General features: G+C 34.9%; 1 protein-coding gene across 1 annotated transcript; it reads left to right on the forward strand.

Moving 5' to 3' along the window:
• The first annotated feature begins 6,419 nt into the window (after window positions 1-6,419).
• LOC122602777 (ABC transporter B family member 15-like) lies at window positions 6,420-17,656 on the forward strand. The gene is made up of 7 exons (XM_043775374.1): window positions 6,420-6,650; window positions 6,787-6,841; window positions 6,963-7,141; window positions 7,207-7,664; window positions 8,299-8,839; window positions 15,298-16,194; window positions 16,271-17,656. The coding sequence occupies exons 1-7, from the start codon at window positions 6,420-6,422 to the stop codon at window positions 17,654-17,656; spliced, it is 3,747 nt and encodes a 1,248-aa protein (XP_043631309.1).
• Window positions 17,657-22,641: the final 4,985 nt, after the last annotated feature.

Consider the following 22,641-nt stretch of genomic DNA (forward strand, 5'->3'; position numbering starts at 1 on the left):
CATAATAATTTGGATGATGGGTTCATTTTCACTGGGATCACATACTATGTTTGATAGGCAATTCAAAACCCTTTTAGCAACATCGAAAGCATGGATGCACACCAAAAGGATGTATATGATTATTAAACCCAAATTAAACGAAAACAAATAATAATCAATAGTTAACAATGTTTACTGACTTGTTTCTCTCCATTATCACAATTCACAAGTAGTTCAAATACTTCTATATCTAAATTGACTTCAGTGAATCCAGGGCGTAAGCCGAAATCTTTATTTTGCATTTAGTTTTTTTGGTTTGAATACTAAATAAAAAGTTCTAACTTGCTTAGATTTAACAAAATAGACATTAACCAATTTAATTCACAGTAGCTAGCCTAACTACAAGGTGCGGTAATTTTATTTTATTTTTATAACGGCAGAAGAATTATATTAATAATACATCTAACAAGATGGTAGATGCAAAAGTACAATTACAATGTGTAGATATACAACAATTACACAATAACCTTCTCGAAATTTTTACAATGTGTAGATATACAACAATTACACAATAACCTTCTCGAAATTTTAACTGCTAAATTTGCAAAAGGTCGTCAATTACAGGCACAAGGTGCGGTAAAATTAACAATAATAAAATGTGTAAACACTTAGTGTGATTGCACTTTGACAATTATCACACAAATTAGTTGAAAACCTAATTTTAAACGAGTCGTAGTCGAGTTTTGGCTTCGATTTCTAAGTCTTATATTCTGTCGCAATGGTTAATTACCTAAATAACTAATCATCGATAAACACAACAACACTTATTTGTGTCATTTCGAGTGCCTTGATGTCCACAAACCAAGACCTAATAGACTATTGACTAATCAAAATCCACATTTGAGTGTTCTGATACCCTCCAACCACAACTAAAAAGAGCAATACAACAACACGAAAGATAAAGTCTCGGTCAAACAAAACAATCATTATTAAACAAAGCCAACCGACCTCTATATATATATTAACAGAATAAATAAATGAGAGGTGCCGCTTCTAGTTTTCATTTCGTTTGTATGCGCACCCTAGGCCCGAGGAAGGAAAAGAAAGCCCAATGATTGGGCTTGCCAATCTCGGCCTACTAGAAGGAAAAGAAAGTCCCAAGTATCAGTCCATACTTGTATATTCAACACACATAAATAGTAATACACTTTGTATATTCTTTCACTTACCTTAAAACTCCAAGTTGTCATCTTCTCTTGTGTCTCTAATGTGTCTGTGAGTCAACTTTATAATTTCTATTAGTAACATGATGAGTAACCAGAGAACAAATACAAATAGGATGGCGAAACGATAATCGATTTTTATGACTCTTGGACTTTTGGGTGCGATCGGAGATGGAATTTCGACGCCATGTATGTTACATATTACTAGTAAAATCATGAGTAGTATTGGTTGTTGAATCAGAAATATAAAAACACTCGCACACACTCAAAAGAGTTTATCACTAATTTATTTTCTGATTAACTAAAACTGAAAATACAAAGAGAAATATATAAACAAAAAATATAGAGTCACTGCTCCTAATAAAGCTCCACTACTCCTTGTAACTCGGTCAAAACAATGACCAATTCTTAACTTCCAACTGACAAAGTGACAAGTAAATAACCAAAGTAAACAACTAAACGTAAGTAAGGTTTAATACTAAACTATGACGTCTATTTTAACATTTGTGATTCATCTCTCTCGATCTACCTCACATTATTTTACACACACATATATATACACATGGTATTTAATTTAAGTCAAGTTTACCCAAAAATAAAACAAGTCAATTCAAGTTTACATTGATTTTGGACAAGAAGTTTAATTGGTACGAGTAATAAATACATGCTTACAGAACACTGTAAATCTTTGCTACATGGCTATTGGGATACTGGTTGCCTGTTTTCTAGGTAAGTTTTATACAGTATGTTTGATGCACAATTGTTTGTTAAATTACTATATTTTGTTTTTGTCGGAAATGAATATTTTGGGAGTATAAAAGCTATAGAAAATAATGGACTATTTTAATGAGTAGAGTGATATTGTTGGGCAAGAACAGCAGAGAGGCAGACATCACGATTGAGATCAAGTTATTTGAAAGCAGTTTTAGGCAAGAAGTGGCATATATCGATTTAAACGAGAGGTAGTGACTACTGACCAGTCTTCATTGTCGTTTGCATGCACACCCGAGGAAAGAAAAGAAAGCCCAAGGATTGGGCTTGCCAATCTCAGCCTACTAGAAGAAACAGCCCGCATAAAAGAAGATACTCGGCCCACTTGGAAGGATTAATGCGAGGGTAATTCGGCTCAACATGGATTTATGGAACGGTCTTCGTCGGCTGCTAATATCCGAAGGTTTTTTTCTTTTTTTTTTTAATACTATATTTTGTTTGCTTCATGTCCTGAACTTGCCTTAAACGCACCCGAATATAGTGTCTTCAAAACATGACCTTAATTATAACGCACCAAATACGCTTGAAAACATTCAGAAATGAAAGAACAAATTACAAAATGCTTCCGAAACAATAGGGACAAATAACATGATAAATGCTATTAATCTAACTCCAAATAAAATGAAGTCGTCGATAATGTAATACCATATAGAAAACATATATAATTTGGCCAACACTAATTAATCATCTCAAAAATGATTTATAAACAGATGCATATTTCGATGTAACTGGTGGAGGCAAGTCAACGCCCTTAAAGTACACACATAAGGATCATCGCATCCAATGACTTATTATGATGGTTCTCATAAGATAATGTAACCATTCAAGGATTATACATCGGAAAAGTTAAATAAAAAAATACAACCACAAGAAAAGATAACAAAAGATAGAGAAGGTTTGAGTGAAAAACCATTGATTGAATGTCTTGCCTATTTATAAAAATATATCATAAAACATCATATGTTATGTCGAGTATAAGTCCGCCTTATGTTATTTGCTAAAGAAAACTTAATCAAAGTCGTCATTAGTGACAAATAGTTTCAAGTCATTATATTAACATCCAATTGAGTTTTTAAAAAATATATACAACAAAAAAAAAGTCAAACATTATTCTGAGCTCATGAAACCACATCATAGCTTTCCTATACTAAATTCTTTTTAAACAGCATGTTAAGGTTGAGTGGCATTGCCTCACACCCGGATTTGAACTCAAAAAGATTAAGGGGTGCTTGGTTAGGGGTATTTAGGGGTAAAGAATAGGTAATATAATGAATAATTGTGTTTGTTAGGGAAAAAAGTGGTTAATGAATACTAGAAATGGGTAATGGATCATTATAGACTAATTTGGGGGTAATAACTATCATTACCCAATAAACAATGTTACATTGTTACTCCCCCATTTTGCCGTGATTTTCGTTCTAAAAGTGGTAACTACACCTAATATGGTTTCAAAAAAACAATATTATTCATTTGCCATAATTTGGAATACATACGCATTTTATATATCATTCCAGCACGTTCGGTGTACTAGTAAATTAGTAATACTAATTTATATATTAATTATTAATTATTATAGTTATAGTTATAAATATGCTATGTATGAATGATACATCGATATATGAATATAACTAGCTAATCAACCCGGGTATTTTAAAAAAAGTTTCGTAAATACATACATTTAAATAGATTTCCGTTATGTATGTTTTATCTACATGAGAATTTGATATGAGGACAAAGAAGAGGAAATATATGTAAAAATAAACACATCAACAAACACAATGCTATAAAATTTCTTAGTAGTGACCACAACTAAAAGTGACCATGTAAATCCGTCATAGGAAATACAAACTTGTAACAAAAAACAACAGCATACAATTTAATGCAACTCATTCTCTCGTGGACTCAATTCCAACTTTAAGCCGTCTTATATCACACTCGTACCGTCATATTACCATTCCAATTTTCCAACCATATTCATCATAAAAAGACTTTTATGTATAAAATAACTATATTATAAAACTCAACCAATGCGGTTCATCACAACGCCAAGTCAAAACTACAAATTTAATTTATATCAAAAACTCAAAGCATTAACCTCAAATCCACATTTAGAATTTGATTGATGTAACTGGTTGTTGTCCCTACCCGGGGTGGGGGTTTACTTCACTCGTCTTCTACACTTCTAAAGACTACAACCTTCTTAGATATCTCTCGCTCCACTGCATCATCTATTGTGAGTAGGTTTTTGTTTGCAGGGGTGAGTAGAGGCAGCTGTGGAAGCTGAAGATGAGGGTGTTCAGCGATTTCGAATGTATATTTAGTTAGCTAAGGGTATGACTTCTGCAAACACATTCTCCCATCCTGGGTAAATCTTAAAACATTAGCATCAACCAGAGTTATTTCTTCATCTTTATCTTGATCACAACTCAAATCCAATTGTTGTCCGTCCGTATTTGCTACTACTGCTCTCACCCACCTTAACTTCAACCATTCGAATCTGATACATAATCACGCAATATAATATCAAAAGGAGGACCCATAGTGAGAACAAATTTTCTATAACATCATATGAACTCAAATCAAAATATAGATGTTAAACTACCAGAAGATATATATATCTTCAAGTACTTAAATTCAAATTAATTTGCATAATTTCCATCATTATCATGAAGTTGATTCTTAACAGGTCATACTTAAACTAACATCAAAGAAATGTAAACTATCTAAATTGATCTTTTACCCGAAAGTTGCACCACCAACATCATTGTGTGTCCAATTCTAGTGACCGGGCTAATGGCCATCTAAATATTCCATCTATCTCGTATTGTCATATTGATAACAGTGTTAACATGTTAACTGTGTAACACACAAAAAAGGGCTTTCTATTTATATGAAATTAAACACAAAATACTTAGTACTATACAATAAACAGAATAAAAGTTGAATCCATTGTCTCAACTTACTATCCATGTGTCATATTTGAGATAAGTAATTATGTTGCTTCAAATCATACTAAAGCTTGTTCCATGTTGGTTCAGTTTTTGATGTTTTTCAGGTATGTTTTAAAGAAAAATGAACATATACACCTCCACCAATGGATAGTGGTTACATTGACTAAGCTCTATCCCTTAAAGCCAAAATATCCTACATAATCAAGTTGTTTAGACGGGCCAAACGGGTTAGTCTAAGTAGGCAGGAAATGTGTTGACAGGGAAGGGGTTAATATCACAAATCTTAAAATAAAAGTTGAGCGTTGAGGATAAAAAACTGTATATCAATTTTCAAGACCGACAAAGTATGAAATGAATAATATCTACTATGGCTACCTGTTAGTTTCAAATTCACAATATAACTCAAAAAATCGGGAGTACAAATATGTTTTTAGATATACAAACTTCACATAACTAAAGAATAAAGATCATATATATCTCAAATTTGAATACCACACAATATTGAACCCCTCAAAAAAGAGAGCGAGAGAAAAAAAAACTTAGCTTGGATATCGATTCCATCGAAAATCATGTCTTCTTTAGATGTATAAAACAATAAAAAAAACCAATTAATCAGTATATCAAAGTATCAAACATTTAGTGTGCATCACATTATTTTTTATCAAACAAATATATGTGAAAATCAAATTAAAAAGGCAAAAAAAAAAAAAAAATCCAAACTAAAAGAATAATAATAATAATAAAAATAATACCATATATATATATACATAAACTAAATAAATGATTTCTGAAATTATACATGAAACCCGGTATATATTCAGGACAAAAAAAATTGATCGAATAGCGAACAAAAAGACAACCAAATAGAAATTAACCAAGCATATTACTTACCTTTAATATAAAAACATATTACTTACCTTTAAATATAAATGGTTTTGGGATGCAGAATGTAGAAGTAGAAGATAAAAATAGCCTATTAGGGTATAATCTTTTATTATTTTGCTTTTTTATTAATTTTAATTTTATTTTCTTAAACATAAGTTTTGACGGAATATTTGATAAGGAAGAGGGAGAGATTGCCATGTGGCAAACTTTTTTTAAAAGGTTTAAGTTAAGAACCTTGCTTTATTAGAGAGATAGATTAGAACTTTTAAATAAATAGTTATAGTTATTTTTACACTTATTAAATAGAATTCTATATATTTTATATGTCTGTACATTAAACTAATTTAACCAAACATCATTAATAGTAATGTAATACTCTTTGCATTCCTTTGCATTCCTTAGCATTTCCTTTATCTTTTCCATTTCCATTCCCCTAATTAAACCAAAACTCTCAAAGTTTACCGAATATCAGTCCATACTTACCTCATACATTCAATACATAAATACATTCACTACATTCTTTCACTTACCTTAAAATCTCCAATCTGTCATCTGCTCTTGTGTCTCTAATATATCTTTGAGTCAACTTTATAACTTTTATGAGTATAGGATGAGTAAACAGGGAACAGATACAAATAGGAAGGCCAAGAATGGATCGTTACGATCGATTTTCATGCATGCTGATGGTGCTGATATGGTCTTGATGACTCTTGGACTTTTAGGTGCGATCGCAGATGGAATTTCTACGCCAACTATGTTACTTATCACTAGTAAAATTATGAATAGTATTGGTGATTCATCTTCTTTATCTATGGATACATTCATCGACCAAATAAACCAGGTCAATTTTACATACACACATATATATAGTATATAATTTAAGTCAAGTAAAGTTTAACCCAAGGAAAACAAGTCAATTCAAGTTTACATTTATTTTGGACAAGAAATTTAATTGGGTAATAAATATATGTTTACAGAATGCTGTATATCTTTGCTACATGGCTATTGGGATATGGGTTGCCTGTTTTCTAGGTAAGTTTTATACAGGATGTTCGATGCACAATTGTTTGTTACTATATTTGGTTTTTTCTCAGAAATGAAAATTCTGGGACTAAATTAAGCTATAAAAATAATGGACTATTTTAATGTGTAGAGGGATATTGTTGGGCAAGAACAGCAGAGAGGCAGACATCACGATTGAGATCAAGTTATTTGAAAGCAGTTTTAAGGCAAGAAGTAGCGTATTTCGATTTAAATGTCACAAGCACATCCGAGATAATTGCAAGTGTTTCTAGTGATAGCCTAGTTATTCAAGAATTTATCAGCGAAAAGGTACTTTTTTCGTTCTCTTAGTCTATTATTTCCGGCCAGTTAATAAGCATGATTTTTTTTTGCAGGTGCCAATGTTTTTGATGAATATCTCAATATTTGTTGGGGCATATATTGTAGCATTTATATTGCTATGGAGGCTCGCAATTGTTGCGTTTCCATTTATTTTAGTTTTGGTTATACCCGGGTTAATTTATGGAAGGATTTTGATGAGCTTATCAAGAAAGATTAGGGAGGAGTATAACAAGGCTGGTAATGTGGCCGAACAGGCTATTTCTTCGATCAGGACAGTTTATTCGTTTGTGGGCGAACACAAGGCCATGACTGAGTACTCTGCTGCCCTTCAAGGGACTGTGAAGTTAGGTTTAAAGCAAGGATTGGCTAAAGGAGTGGCAATTGGAAGCAATGGTCTGGTTTTTGCCATATGGTCTTTCATGTCTTGGTACGGTAGTCGGTTGGTGATGTATCATGGAGCTAACGGAGGGACTGTGTTTGCTGTTGAGGTTGCCATCACCATCGGTGGACTGTAAGGTTTTCTGCTACCAATTATTAATTATTAAACTTTTATAGAATAAGGAGACAAAATTTGTGCAATCAAGTCACATTTTTTGCCTATGTGAAATGAAAGCCGAACTAATGTCATATTTGACTAAATTTTTGATATCCTTCTCAATTTGAGGTGATAGCTTATTCACGTGCTTATTTAGATTATGTATTGTCGTTTTCTAAACATGAGCTTTTTAAAGTATGTCTTAATACTTGACAACATAAGATTGAGGCTCATGAGGCTGAAGAGTTGGTAGACCTGAGCAAGCGATAAGGGTGTATGAGAAGTGAGAGGAATAAAACCGAAGTTGGTGGCCGTTCAAAAAAAGAAAAAAAAAAACCAAAGTTGGTGAATGATTTAGCATAACAGGGTCTGTTGGGCTGCTGGGAGACCGTTTCTATATATAGGTGAATTAGTGAGTCTTGAGGTTGAGTTTCTGGTTTGGAATCTTAGAGTTGGCAGAATTTTGATGTAATTAGTGTCACTGCTACTTGTTAGTTGTTTGGGATATGTCCAAAAGACTAATAAGTAGAAGATTGTAAGATGAATGTTTGATATTAATATGTTTTTTTCACCTTAAAAAAAGTATTTCTTAGTAGTTTGATAATGACAGATCACTCGGTTCTGGATTGTCTAATGTGAAGTACTTTTCCGATGCAATGGCTGCAAGCGAAAGCATAAGAGAAGTGATCAAAAGAGTTCCGGAAATTGATTCAGAGAACATGGAAGGGAAGATATTACAAAAAGTATGTGGAGTAGTGGAATTTAAGAATGTAAGATTTGCTTACCCATCAAGGCCGGAATCAAGGATATTCAAAGACTTTAACTTACACGTTCCAGCGGGGATGACTGTGGCATTGGTTGGTGGGAGCGGGTCTGGTAAATCAACAGTGATTGCCTTGTTGCAGAGGTTTTATGATCCCCAAGGAGGTGATATTTGTATAGATGGGGTGAGGATTGATAAGCTTCAACTAAAATGGCTAAGATCGCAAATGGGATTGGTAAGTCAAGAGCCTACTCTATTCGCGACCACTATCAAAGAGAACATACTTTTTGGCAAGGAAGATGCAATTATGGAAGAAGTCACTGAAGCTGCAAAAGCTTCAAATGCTCATAACTTCATCTCTCAATTGCCTCAGGCCTATGACACTCAGGTATTTATTTCACCCTTCCTTCAACGTGAGAAAGTTAGGAAAAAAGAGTTCCAATGTGGTTATTAATGATTGTATGTGTTGCACATACTTTATCACAACTTCATCTCTCAATTGCCTCAGGCCTATGTGTCATACTTGGACCATGGTAGTTTCTACATTCTAGAGTGAAAATGATGAAATGAGTTCCAATGAAGGAAAAAGTATTTAAAAAAACAGTACAACGTTAGATCCCTACATTGAAGTCAATTATGCCTCTCTCAACGATGATCTCTTCCTCATCTTGTCCTTATCAATCACATTAACGCTACATCACATCTTTCTTATTTAATATACACCCATGACACTGCACATAATCACAAATATTACTAATATATCAATGACTAATTTTATATACTTTTCACGATGAATATATCTTTCTTTCCGCATGTTGCAATTGTCAACTCCAAAGAATAATATATGATTATTTTACTTTGATTACACATAATGTAGAATTTTTTAAGAGCATTATTGAAGTATAATTTATCCTTTTTATAAAGCATTTTTGATGATGTACCATCCTTGACCCTCCGAATTACGCATACTAATGATGAGCCGGAGCCTTCATTAAGGCAAAGGCCGGAAGATAAACACATTAAGCTCAGCCCATAGGCTCCGCCAGTTGGCTAGCAAAGGCTGCGTCAGCCCACAAACAAACAGTACAAATTAGAACGTGCACTAGTACGTACGACCTTGATGCAGAAATTTCGGAAAGAGAGAGAGAAGTAGTTCAATCAAAGCTGAAAATGTATATTAGCTCATGATCGGGTATTTAACAACCCAAAAACGGTTACAACGACTAATCAAAATATTACAAAACACCCCCCTAAACTATTACTATTTGACAATTGATGCTAAATCTTTATTCCTTTATTTATTTTACAAAAACTAGTGTATCAAATACCCCTTCCTTAAGAACTTTTTTGTCCTCAAAAAGCGAAATCAGGGTAACGAGCCTGAATCTCCTCAGCAGACTCCCATGAAGCATGAGTAATGGGGAGCCCTTCCCAATGGATAAGAACCTTCACTACAGCTTTGTTGCCTTTTTTCTCTATTTTCCTGTCCAAAATAGATCTAGGATGGAGAGACCATTTCCTAGTTTGGGGCAACGGAATAACTGGCAGATTAAAACCATGCGCCTGTTTAAGAAGAGACACATGAAATGTATGATGCATTTGAGCCTCTGGAGGTAAAGCCAGCTTGTATGCAACCTTCCCAATCCTCTGCAAAACCTGAAATGGGCCAAAGTACTTAGGAGACAACTTCCTATTATGGTGTTTCTTCAAAGATTGTTGAGCAAATGGGTGCAGTTTGACCAAAACCATATCTCATTCCTTGAATTCTCTATCAGTTCTTTGTTTGTCAGCCATTTGCTTCATCCTATTCCTTGCAGAATGCAAATTCATTTTAAGCTTTTGAATCATGTGTTCTCTGGACCTATGCAAATCTTCCACTGCAGCAATTGCAGTATCCCCAGGTATGTAAGGTAGGTGGACAGGAGGTTTGATGCCAAAAAGAGCTTCATGAGGTGACATTTGAATAGAGGAATGCCAAGTGGAGTTATACCACCATTGAGCCAAAGGCAGCCAATGAACCCACTGCAATGGATCTTCCATACACATACTTCTAAGATAGGTTTCCAGACATCTGTTTAGTACTTTTGTTTGACCATCATATTGTGGATGGTAAGCAGAAGACATTGAAAGAGTTATTCCCTGCAATCTCATTAATTCCTGCCAGAATTTGCTCATAAATAGGATCCCTGTCAGACACAATATTCACTGGATTTTCATGTATTTTGAATACGTTATCCAAATAAACTTTAGCCACTGAAACTGCTGTATAAGGATGTTGTAATGGAATGAAGTGGCCATATTTAGTCAATCTGTCAACCACCACCAACACTGTGTCTTTTCCATGAACCTTTGGGAATCCAGAGATGAAATCTAGAGAAATATCTGTAAAAATAGATTGTGCCACTGGTAGGGGTTGCATCAATCCTGGATAAGACACATTCTCATACTTAGATCTCTGGCATTCTGAGCATTCTTTGATGAATTTGTGCACATCCTTATTGCACCCTTTCCAATAGAACAAATCTTTAATTTTCTTCAAGGTGGGAACCACACCAGAATGCCCCCCTGCTGCAGATGAATGACAAAATTTCATAATTTCCTTCCTTAATTCCAAATCTTTGGCAATCCACAGTTTGTTCTTTCTTTTTAGAACCACACCATCCCAAGTTCTGTTTTTTATTGAATGACCTTGTTCAATTTTCTTGATTAATTCCTGAACTTCTGTATCCATCTGCCAAGAATTCTTAATCTTTTCCCATAATAACCCATCCAAAGAACTTATACTCATTTCCAATACAGTCATCCCTTGAACCTTTGACAAAGCATCAGCAGCCACATTATCTGCTCCTTTCTTATATGAAATCTCATAGTCATAGCCCAACAACTTAGAAAGCCATTTTTGTTGTAAGGGTGTAACTATTTTCTGCTCCAAGAGATGTTTAAGGCTCTGGTGATCAGTCTTAATGATGAAGTGAGTTGTAGATAAATAGTGGTGCCATTGCTTGACTGCCAAAATTATTGCAAGAAGCTCCTTTTCGTACACAGAAAGTGCTTGTTGTCTTGCAGAAAGAGCCTTGCTGATAAAAGCAATTGGATGTCCTTCTTGCATCAATACTGCCCCCAACCCCTTTGATGAAGCATCAGTCTCCACAACAAATGTTTTTGAAAAATTGGGTAATTTTAACACAGGAGGATTAGTCAGTGTCTCTTTCATATCATCAAATGCTAACTGAGCTGTTGCAGACCATTGGAACCCATATTTCTTCAATAAGTCGGTTAATGGTGTAGCTTTAAGACCATAATTCTTAATAAATCTTCTGTAGTAGCCAGTGAGACCCAAAAATCCTCTCAATTGCTTCACAGTTGTTGGCATAGGCCACTGCTTAATGGCCACTAATTTTGCAGGATCAGTGGATACCCCATCTGCAGTGATCACATGGCCCAAATATTCTACCCTTGTGCCAGCAAAAGAACATTTTGATTTCTTTGCTTTAAGGAAATTTTCCCTCATTAGTTGCAAAACTTTTTCCAAGTCTAGAAGGTGTTGCTTCAAATCCTGACTGTAGACTAATATATCATCAAAAAAAACCAGCGTACATTTCCTCATAACTTCCTTAAAAGTCAGGTTCATGAGAGACTGGAAAGTTGCAGGTGCGTTAGTCAGTCCAAAAGGTAATACCAGAAATTCAAAATGACCTTGATGAGTTTTGAATGCTGTCTTGTGTACATCTTCCTCAAACATTCTTATTTGATGATATCCAGACCTGAGATCCAACTTGGAAAAATATTTTGCTCCATCCAATAATTCTTCTATTAGGGGAATGGGATAAACATCTTTGACTGTATTGTCATTCAGCTTCCTGTAGTCTATACACATTCTCCAAGAGCCATCCTTTTTCTTCACCAAGACTACTGGAGCAACAAAACAACTTGTACTATGCTTGATTACCCCTGAATCAAGTAGTTCCTGTGTCATTTGTTCTATCACATCTTTTTGTGCTCTAGGATACCTATAAGGTTTCAAGTTAAGATTTAATTTCTCATCCTTCAGCAGTATTTTATGGTCACATTCTCTAGATGGAGGTAATCCAGTGGGTACTTCAAAGACATCTGCATAATTCTCAAGCAAAATTTTCAATTCCTCATCACTAGTAAACTCAGTCAAAGTAGGCTTATTTAGTGGTTGATAACTAGATGCATCCTGCAGAGTGTAAAGTTGAGCCTGTACCACATTCTCAGGAGTCTGCAGAAGAGATGATATCTTCTCCATGGAACATAAGTGGACACCATGTTGGACCACCCCTTTGAGTTGAAATTCTTGATCTCCCACATGGAATTTCATGGTTAAATTTTTTAAGTTCCATATGATATCATTGAGTGTTTCTAACCACTGCACTCCTAAGACAATGTCATAGTTATTAAGCTCAATGAGTAACATGTCTGCAGTGTACCAATTCCCTTGCATGCACCATTGGAAATCCTTACATAATTTGACACAATCCATCTTATTACCATTGGCCACAGTAACATTTATATTGGGAATTTCCAGCAAGAGGCATTTCAATTTCTCACCCAATACTTTACTCATGAAATTATGAGTAGATCCACCATCAACTAGAATGTGTAGATTCCTAGTTCCTATTGTTCCCAAAATCTGCATTGTGGAATAAGAAGGGATGCCCATAATGGCATTGAGTGAAATCTGTGGGTTCCCCTGCACACTGACTGCAGTATTTGCCAAAGTGACATTATCCACCTCCTCTTCCATTTCCTCTTCTACTTCTACCAAGAAAAGTTATTTTTTTCCTTTACACACCTTACTATGGCCTTGAACAAACTTTTCATTACACCAAAAACACTCTCCCTTTGCTCCTTTTTCCTCAAAAAATTTATTATTCACTTTTCTTGGTACAATAGCATTGTTTGGAGCAGAATTAACTGGTGTGGCCAATAGAGGAGGTTTTCCAACATTACCAAAACTAGAATACTTAGGAATAGAACTAGCATTCCTACTGCTAGAGGCATAATTTCCTACATGTGATTTCCCCAACATTTTATTGGCTTGATCCTGTATCTTGGCTAAAGAATAAGCATCTCTTAATGTTTTGGGCTTAAACATTTTCAAGTAGCACTTAATATCAGGTTTAAGTCCTTCCACAAAAATACTAACAACATATTCTTCACAAAGAGTTACCTTATTGAGCAATCTGTCAAACTGATCACAGTAAACATCCAGTTCTCCATCTTGAGTCAAAGCCTTCAACGTTCCCATGGCATCCTCCATGTGTGTGGTACTAAATCTAGCCATGGCTGACCTGGAGTATTCATTCCAAGTTATATCTTCCATAGTTTTTCCACTAGATTTCATGTAACCTTGATGCCAAGATAATGCTCGTCCAGTCATGTGTATAGCAGCATAACGGATTTTGGACGTTTCAGGTGTGGCATCAATATTAAAGAAATGCTCACACTTGTATATCCAATCATCCACATCATCTCCCTCAAACTTCGGAAACTCAATTTTAGTGAAACGGTTATGGTTAATTCGAGATTCATCTGCTAGGTTTATCAATTGGCCGGAATTCTGCATCGCCGCCATAGATTTCTGCAGATTTTCGATCGCCGCCTTCATAGTGATGATCTGATCTTGAGAAAGTGATAATTCCTTCGTTAAACGCTCTACTTCAGACGTTTCCCGTGTTTGAACCATCGTAAATTGATAAAAAGAAGACGAAATTTTGTCGATAGAAGAGAATTTCGTCGGAAACTGTAGGAAGAATCACCGGAGAAGAAGACTTCCACCGGAATTTTGATCGGAATCTGAGCTTAACCGGAGCGGTTACTGGCTCTGATACCAAAATGATGCAGAAATTTCGGAGAGAGAATTAGTTCAATCAAAGCTGAAAATGTATATTAGCTCATGATCGGGTATTTAACAACCCAAAAACGGTTACAACGACTAATCGAAATATTACAAAACACCCCCCTAAACTATTACTATTTGACAATTGATGCTAAATCTTTATTCCTTTATTTATTTTACAAAAACTAGTGTATCAGACCCGTACTTGTACCTTTAGGCCATAGTTTGTTACACGTCTGTCCAATGATAACGGCTACTTTAGGACGTTATCGTAGCCGTTAACGTTCCAGCTTCTGGATTCTTCCCAAGGGATCTATAAATACCTCTCAAAGGATTCACCTAAAACCCTAATGAAAAACACACACAAACACCCTAAATATTACACTTGGTGGCGTGAAGCTAATAAGTACTTCACACCATTAGGGAACCGCCAACAAGTATAAATCACTCATTATCATTTTCCTAAACAACATTAACTCCTTATTAATTTAAGAGTAACTTTATCTCTCCTCCCTCCCTTTAACTTGCAGCTTTGATCTTTCTAAAATGGCCTTAAATTATCAACATCTCTAACAGCTAAAACACATAGTCTATCAAAAATACTCTCCATTAATTAATTTACAATATTTATCCTTTAACTCGTAAAATAACCATACTAGACCTTTTACATCAATTATCAATACTTGAATAACCTACACTACTCAACATCGCTCGTCGCCACAACCATCGGCGCCGCATCGTGAGGGCGCTTATCTAGTAAAATATAATATCATAATAATGTAACTTAAAATAACATGAACCTCCCCTATATAGAACTCCTTTTCAGATTACCACTTTAATACACATATAGAACATGCGCATGTTTATGGCCTTATGGAAACTGGAATATTTATATACATGTCTAGCAGTTACATAACTACATATACATAACATCTTACTCTAAGTAATTACAATCTGATTATTTTAGTTTGTGCGAATAACAGGTTGGTGAAAGAGGGGTTCAAATTTCAGGTGGACAAAAACAAAGAATTGCTATTGCCCGTGCAATAATCAAGTCGCCTCGTATCCTTCTTTTGGACGAGGCAACAAGTGCACTCGATACAGAATCAGAACGAGTAGTTCAGGAAGCACTGGACCATGCGGCTGTTGGTAGAACCACTATTGTCATTGCTCACCGTCTCTCGACTATTAGAAATGCAGACATAATAGTTGTGGTCCAGGATGGTCAGGTGGTCGAGTCGGGGTCCCATGAAGACCTCATTCAACTTGAAAATGGCTTTTACACATCACTCGTTCGCCTACAGGAATTTATGAAAAATGACGAACCCATTAACCCCTACCTGCCCGGACCATCTTTAGTTACCTCAACATTTGATGCCCACAACACGAGTAGCCTTAAGCAGTCAATGGTGAAGCAGTCAACCTCTGCTAGCTCGTTCAACCATGGCAGAGGAGAGATCTCCCCCTTGCAGGCCAGGCAAGAAGTTCCTGTTCCGTCTTATAAGAGGCTTCTGGCAATGAACGGCCCTGAATGGAAGGAGGCGTCGTTAGGAAGTATTGGTGCAATTCTATTTGGTGCAGTTCAACCACTCTATTGTTTTGCATTAGGGTCAATGGTATCTGTATATTTTTTGCCGGATCATGATGACATCGAGCATAAAACTATGATATATACGTTGTGTTTCGTTGGTTTGGCCATCTTCTCAATGGTAATCAATATCATTCAACATTATAACTTTGCATCCATGGGCGAGCAATTAACTAAGAGAGTCCGAGAAAAGATGTTGTCAAAGATACTCACCTTTGAAATAGGGTGGTTCGATGAGGATGAAAATTCAAGTGGAGCCATTTGTTCAAGACTCGCGAAAGATGCCAATGTGGTAAGCACTCGTTTTACTTGCAAGTACTTGTGTGCATGTCAGTTGAAATAACATTTTCTCAACAATGATTTTACAGGTTCGGTCATTGGTGGGTGATCGGAGTGCTCTTCTTATTCAAACACTCTCTGCAGTGATCATTGCTTGCACGATGGGTTTGGTAATTGCTTGGAGATTGGCATTAATTATGATTACGGTTCAGCCACTAATAATTGTTTGTTTCTATTGCAAACGAGTTTTGTTAAAGAACATGTCACAAAAAGTCATGAAGTCACAAGATGAAAGCAGCAAGCTAGCAGCCGAAGCTGTTTCAAATTTACGTACGGTCACTGCCTTTTCATCTCAAACACGAATCATCAAAATGCTAGAAGAGACCCAAAAAGCACCAATGCGTGAGAGCATCAAGCAGGCTTGGTATGCTGGATTCGGGCTTGGGTTTTCTCAAAGTGTTATGGCTTGTACTCGGGCTCTAGACTTTTGGTATGGTGGGAAGTTGATTAGTGAAGGTCATTTGGGGTCAAAGGCGTTTTTCCAAACACTTATGATCTTAGCAAGCACAGGCAGGGTCATCGCGGATGCTGGGACAATGACAAATGATCTAGCAAAAGGATCTGATGCAGTGCAGTCTGTGTTTGCGGTATTGGACCGTTACAGCTTGATAGAGCCTGAGGATCCTCATGGTAAGAAGTCTGAGATCATAACAGGCCATATAGAGATATGTGATGTTGACTTTGCATACCCAGCACGTCCTGACGTCATGATATTTAAGGGTTTCTCCATTAATATTCAAGCTGGGAAATCAACTGCATTGGTTGGACAAAGTGGGTCAGGGAAATCTACCATAATTGGGTTGATCGAGCGCTTCTATGACCCGGTTAAAGGGGTTGTGAAAGTCGATGGAAGAGATATAAGATTGTACCATTTAAGAACTCTAAGGAAATCCATTGCCCTTGTAAGCCAAGAGCCGGCATTGTTCGCTGGCACCATACGTAAAAACATCACATATGGGGCTTCCAAGGAAGTTAGTGAGTCAGAGATCCTAGAAGCTGCAAAAGCAGCCAATGCTCATGACTTTATTACAGTTTTGAAAGATGGGTATGACACATGGTGTGGTGATCGCGGAGTACAACTCTCTGGAGGACAAAAGCAGCGCATTGCTATAGCCCGTGCCATACTGAAAAAACCCCCTGTTTTATTACTGGACGAAGCCACTAGTGCACTAGATAGTCAATCAGAAAAAGTAGTGCAGGATGCACTCGAGAAAATGATGGTGGGACGGACAAGTGTGGTCGTGGCACATAGGCTAAGTACCATTCAAAGCTGTGACACAATTGCGGTTTTGGATAAGGGGAAAGTGGTGGAGAAAGGAAACCATGGTTCATTGCTAGCGAAAGGGCCGAGTGGAGCTTACTACTCCTTGGTTAGTCTACAAAAACCTACTTCATCTGACCATTCTATCAACTAAAAGTTTGGTGGAAAACTTCGAGCTTTAAACTTACTAGATCACAAGTGTATTTATATTGAAGTTTGTTAAAGAGTATATATAAATCCCTCTGGTCTCCTGTACCTGTACAGTCTTTGTACTTAGAGTAGAGAGGGTCCAATCAAATGAGAACACTTTTAAAATAAGATTAAGAACACGGAAACTTTATACATTATAGATCCATAAAAGAGAAAAGTAAGTATGTGGCTATTAGATACCTAAGCTTGGGTATAGAACTTCTCATATACTAATTTGTAATATTTATTAAATAATGGTTAAATGATTAGCCCCCAATGTTTTTTATGGATTAAAATATTAAGATGTGAGATGTTATATACCTAACTTTAGGTATCTAACAACACATATTCTTATTCCTCTCCATAAAATGAACATAATATATAACTAATTGTTATCATTATTTAAGTGTTTAAAAGCATATTGATAAGTTAAAATTGAGAAAATCATAATTTTTTGTTTTATGCATTTATCATGGATGCCTCTGCAATGAAATTTATGAAAATTTTATTTATTCGGATAAAGAATGAAAATCTGGATGCATCCATATATATTAGAGTGATTATTTGAGATGCAAATGCATCAATTTGATAAATTTAAGATACAAAAGCATCAATTTTACGTATTCTAAGGTTCTTATTTTAAAGGAATGTCACAAATAGTATTCGGGTCTATGAACCATATAAACTGACTAATTAATTACAACAAAAAATTTCTATGCAAAATCCAATCAAAGACAAGATATTTACCTTTTTTAAAAGTTTTTACACATGGTAAGAGCATTCTGGAAGCAAATTCGATTTCGATTACACCAAGGAACCCAAATAGCGAATTCAGATGTCAACTCGAAGGGATCAAACTTAGGGGGTTTGTCCATCAGCATTGAACCAAAATCATTCGAGGTCTCAAGACAGCTAATGAAGTGATGCAGGTTTGTTTCGATGACGTCATCAGTCATCACAAGTGTGTAACTAAAGACTAAAGATCATCTGACCAACCCATTAATCTGGCAGGCCAAATTTTATGTTCAAGCAAATGGGCTTGCTTAAGGCCCGGCCCTGTAAGTCAACGTGGTTCAGATTTCAGAATGATAGGGAAACAACAGGGGAGTTACCAAAACATGTACACGAATGAAGATCATGACATGCATTAGCAATTTAGCATACCCTACGGACAAAGATACCAGTGTGGCAAAATGGAAAAAAAAAAAAAAAAAAAGAAGTTTAAATAGAAATAGTGTGCATATCCTAAATTAATTAGGTATATATTCTTGCATTTTGTTCGAACCTTACACTTATCTTTGACTTTTAATCTTCAAGTCCAAATTACCTATGTTGAAAGCTAAAATAACAATTTCTGTATAACAAAAAAATGCACGAAAATGTGGTTCTTCCCTTATGTGTCTTGTACGTGATCTAACTTAACGACTCAAGTTATAGAACATCAGTTTTAGGGTCTAAGATGTTAGAACTTTAAACAAGAGGGAGGATTGATGTAAACTTTAAAAATTAGAGACGAAAGCCAGCATTAAGTACTAAACATGGGGGGCTTAGGCATAGAACGAAGTAGACGACCGGTCGAAGTCCAATTTTTTTTGGGGCCCGACTTTTTAATTTTTTTATGTATATATATAAAAAAATATATGCTGTTAACCAAGACCGTTACAAATTTTAACAATTATTCAAAAATTAATACCAAACTACACGGACAATTAACTCATAAATTTTCTAAAAAAAACACAATCTTAATCTTAATCTTAATATATACTATAAGACAGTTGAACTAATGACTTATTAACCAATCAAATCGCTCAATTTCATCAAATTGATTCTCGCTTATGTCATCATTTAGATTAGCTATAAATTAAAAACTCTAATAATCATTATCCAAATATATTATTATATTAGTATTTATAATAATTTGTAGAAAAAATCTCATTAATTTATACTTTGTTGTTTTTCATCAATAATTTACACTTTTTAGCCCTCAATACTTAATTTATATTTATTTTTAGCATCAACTTGGGGAGATTTTTTAAAAAAGTTACAAAAGGTATTTATATTTAATTTTTTAAAGTTTCAATTGTCACTCAAATCAAGAATCCTAATTGTTATCAAAGAGTATGAAAACAATCTTAATTGTTATCTAATTATCATAGGACATGTGATTGAAAGTAAACCTATTCGTGTTATGAGTCCGCATCATGATCAAATACATATACTTGAATGTCAAGTACAAGATCACAAGTATGTTTATATTTTAATTCCTAATTATTTTTAATAATAATATCAAATTATGAGTACAACTGGTTTCAAAATTCTATGATAAAGAAATTATTGTAGCATGTGCCTTGTGGAATGACTACGACAAACAATTACATCAATATGTCTCAGCTAATAATGACAGTGACGAACATGTGATTATTGTACTACAACTTGCAAAGTATAACACTTATAACTGTATACATTTGAAATTATAAGCTTTTATGAATTAAATGTATGAACATCTAATATTGATAATATCATAAACCCCGTGTCCAGTGTTGGACACGGGTTTAAAATCTAATACTCTACTCTTAATATAAGGATTTGAAACCATCAATTTTTATTAAAAAAATGCATGAAATATTACATATACAAAAACATAGATCACCTCAAATGATTAGTACGTGATGCTCGATGAAATTGATGTCGATGGCGTTTTTGCTTTGATTGATTGATGACTTTTTATCTTTGTATCCACATGACATCTTTTACTTTTTATGTGATAACTGATAACCGTATTTTCGAATTTTGTTTTGTTTTGTTTTGTTTTTTTAATTTCTATATGCTTGCTACATACCTTTAAATTTCTTTATTTCGTGGACATTATCCCGTTGAGGACTTATGCCTTTAAAATTTGGGTGCCTTACGTTGCTCCTGCTCTTTTCTTCCTTTTTCTTCGTGCAATCGTTGTGATCGGGTATGCATGCTTTAATAATTTGATCTCTCCGCATGCTTCTCTTCCTTTTTTTACTTGAACTTCTATTATTTATTTATGGGGTTTGCTAAATATAGCCCTTAGGACTGTGTTTAAGGTGCATAGATTGTTTGTACATTTACCATGAAAATCAGGGTGCGGGTTTTTAATATGGAAGGTACAAGTTTTTTTATGCACGTTAAATACAACCTTTTAGAGCTGTATTTAGCATTTCCCTTTATTTATTTGTATGCTCGAATTTAGGATAATTACCTGAGGCAAGTTGGTCTAGTGGCAACTAGGCAGGTTAACTTATTGGAAGTCTTAGGTTCGAATTATACCTTAAGCAAAGTCAGGTTAAACCACTGCAATGAACCAAAAATACTCATTCTTCCGGGGTAACCCTTAACTAAACGGAAACCTTTTAAAAATGTTTGAATTAATTTAGAATATGATGCCGCTAGTTTGGAAATTAGTATGATTGATTTACCATGTGAGGACTTTTTGAAATTTTGTCTGCTCGTTTTCTCTCATGGATCAAATTAAATATACATTTTACCAAAGAAATAGGTAGAGTAATCACAATAAAAGATTAACCACAAATTCATTCGAATGAGCTTGCATATAACACCATCCATCTCTTTGTAATCCGAATTGAAAGTAAATCACCTACATATTAGCGAGCAAAAAATCAAACTCAATTAATCATGTAAGCAAAATAAGCAAAAGATCACCACTCAATTAATCATGTAAGCAAAATAGTATACAAATTATCTAAATATTAAAAAGATATTATTCATTTAAGAAAGAAAAAGAGATGAAAATTCAAATGCATTCTTGCAAAACTAAATAAGATACAAAAAATTTATTTAGAATTTTCCTGATAAAACACAATCTCAAAAAAAAAAATCTTTCTAAAATTTGCCACGTGGCAACAAGCCTCTTTCTTTTCAAAATTACCCCCACAAAAGCCTTCCCCACATACGTTTTCTTTTCTTTCTTTTTTTTATTTTTCTTCTCTTATTTCCTGCTCCTTATTCTTTTCTCTTATTTTCTTTTAGATCGAGATTTTTGAATCTCTATGAACACGAGCTAAATAATTTTTTTAATGAATTTGTAATATCTTTTTTGCATCATTCTTTATCATCATCGATGTTGTACAAACACTCAAAGGTCTATTTTCACACACTATCCAGATCAGGATATGTGGCGAATGAAAGTTAAATTGCAGGTTTTATGCGATAATGTAAGTTAATCTATCTGTATCTATCTATATGCTTTAATCTTATGGATGAATTTTGGATGAAATAGGTTTAGGGCAATGATTTCCTGAAATTTAATTGAGAAGGAAAAAACTGTTGGGAAAAAGTGCATTTTTCCACCACTTTGGACATCAATAAATATATAGTCGTGTGACATATATTGCGAACCGTTTAGTGGGTTTTGTAGTCTCTGGCCAAGGCTACGTAACAAACTAAGATGCGTCCAAATTGGGTTAAAGGTGAATGAGATATTGAGTCTCAAAGTTGTGTGTTTGGTGCATAAGTTGGAGTTGGAAAAGCTTTGTCCCACATTGGTGTGGGATATAAACTTTTACTAGTTTATAAGTGAAGGTTTCTAAGCTATGTCAAGATCTTGTGTTGTGTTTTACTCTGGCTCCTACCCGCGCGCAGGGGGGGGTGCAGAAAACGGGTTTCTGGGTCAAAATTCTCTGAACCAATGCGTGTACGCGCGACCTGCGGACATGAATGCAGCTCGAAAAACTGGGGCCCGTGCGGGGCTCCTTTTTGCTGCGACCCGAGATAAACCCGACCCGGTTTTTGACCCGTTCAAGAATGATCTAGATTTGAAACTCCTGAAACTGATATCATAAGTATCAGTTTTGTAACTCATGAAACTGAAACTGATAAATAATTAACTCACCATTAGTGCTAGTTAATTATTTGGAGTTACAATTTTGTGTATATAAGGTCCTATCAGGGACTTGAAAGATA

Source organism: Erigeron canadensis, chromosome 6 (assembly GCF_010389155.1).
Source record: "Erigeron canadensis isolate Cc75 chromosome 6, C_canadensis_v1, whole genome shotgun sequence".
Lineage (NCBI taxonomy): Eukaryota > Viridiplantae > Streptophyta > Magnoliopsida > Asterales > Asteraceae > Erigeron > Erigeron canadensis.

Bases quoted from the DNA above. Each gene is read 5' to 3' on its own strand.
- LOC122602777 (XM_043775374.1), top strand. From the start codon at position 6,420: ATGAGTAAACAGGGAACAGATACAAATAGGAAGGCCAAGAATGGATCG. The intron at 7,665-8,298 runs GTAAGGTTTTCT...TGATAATGACAG, and splicing joins GCCATCACCATCGGTGGACT to ATCACTCGGTTCTGGATTGT. The intron at 16,195-16,270 runs GTAAGCACTCGT...ATGATTTTACAG, and splicing joins TCGCGAAAGATGCCAATGTG to GTTCGGTCATTGGTGGGTGA.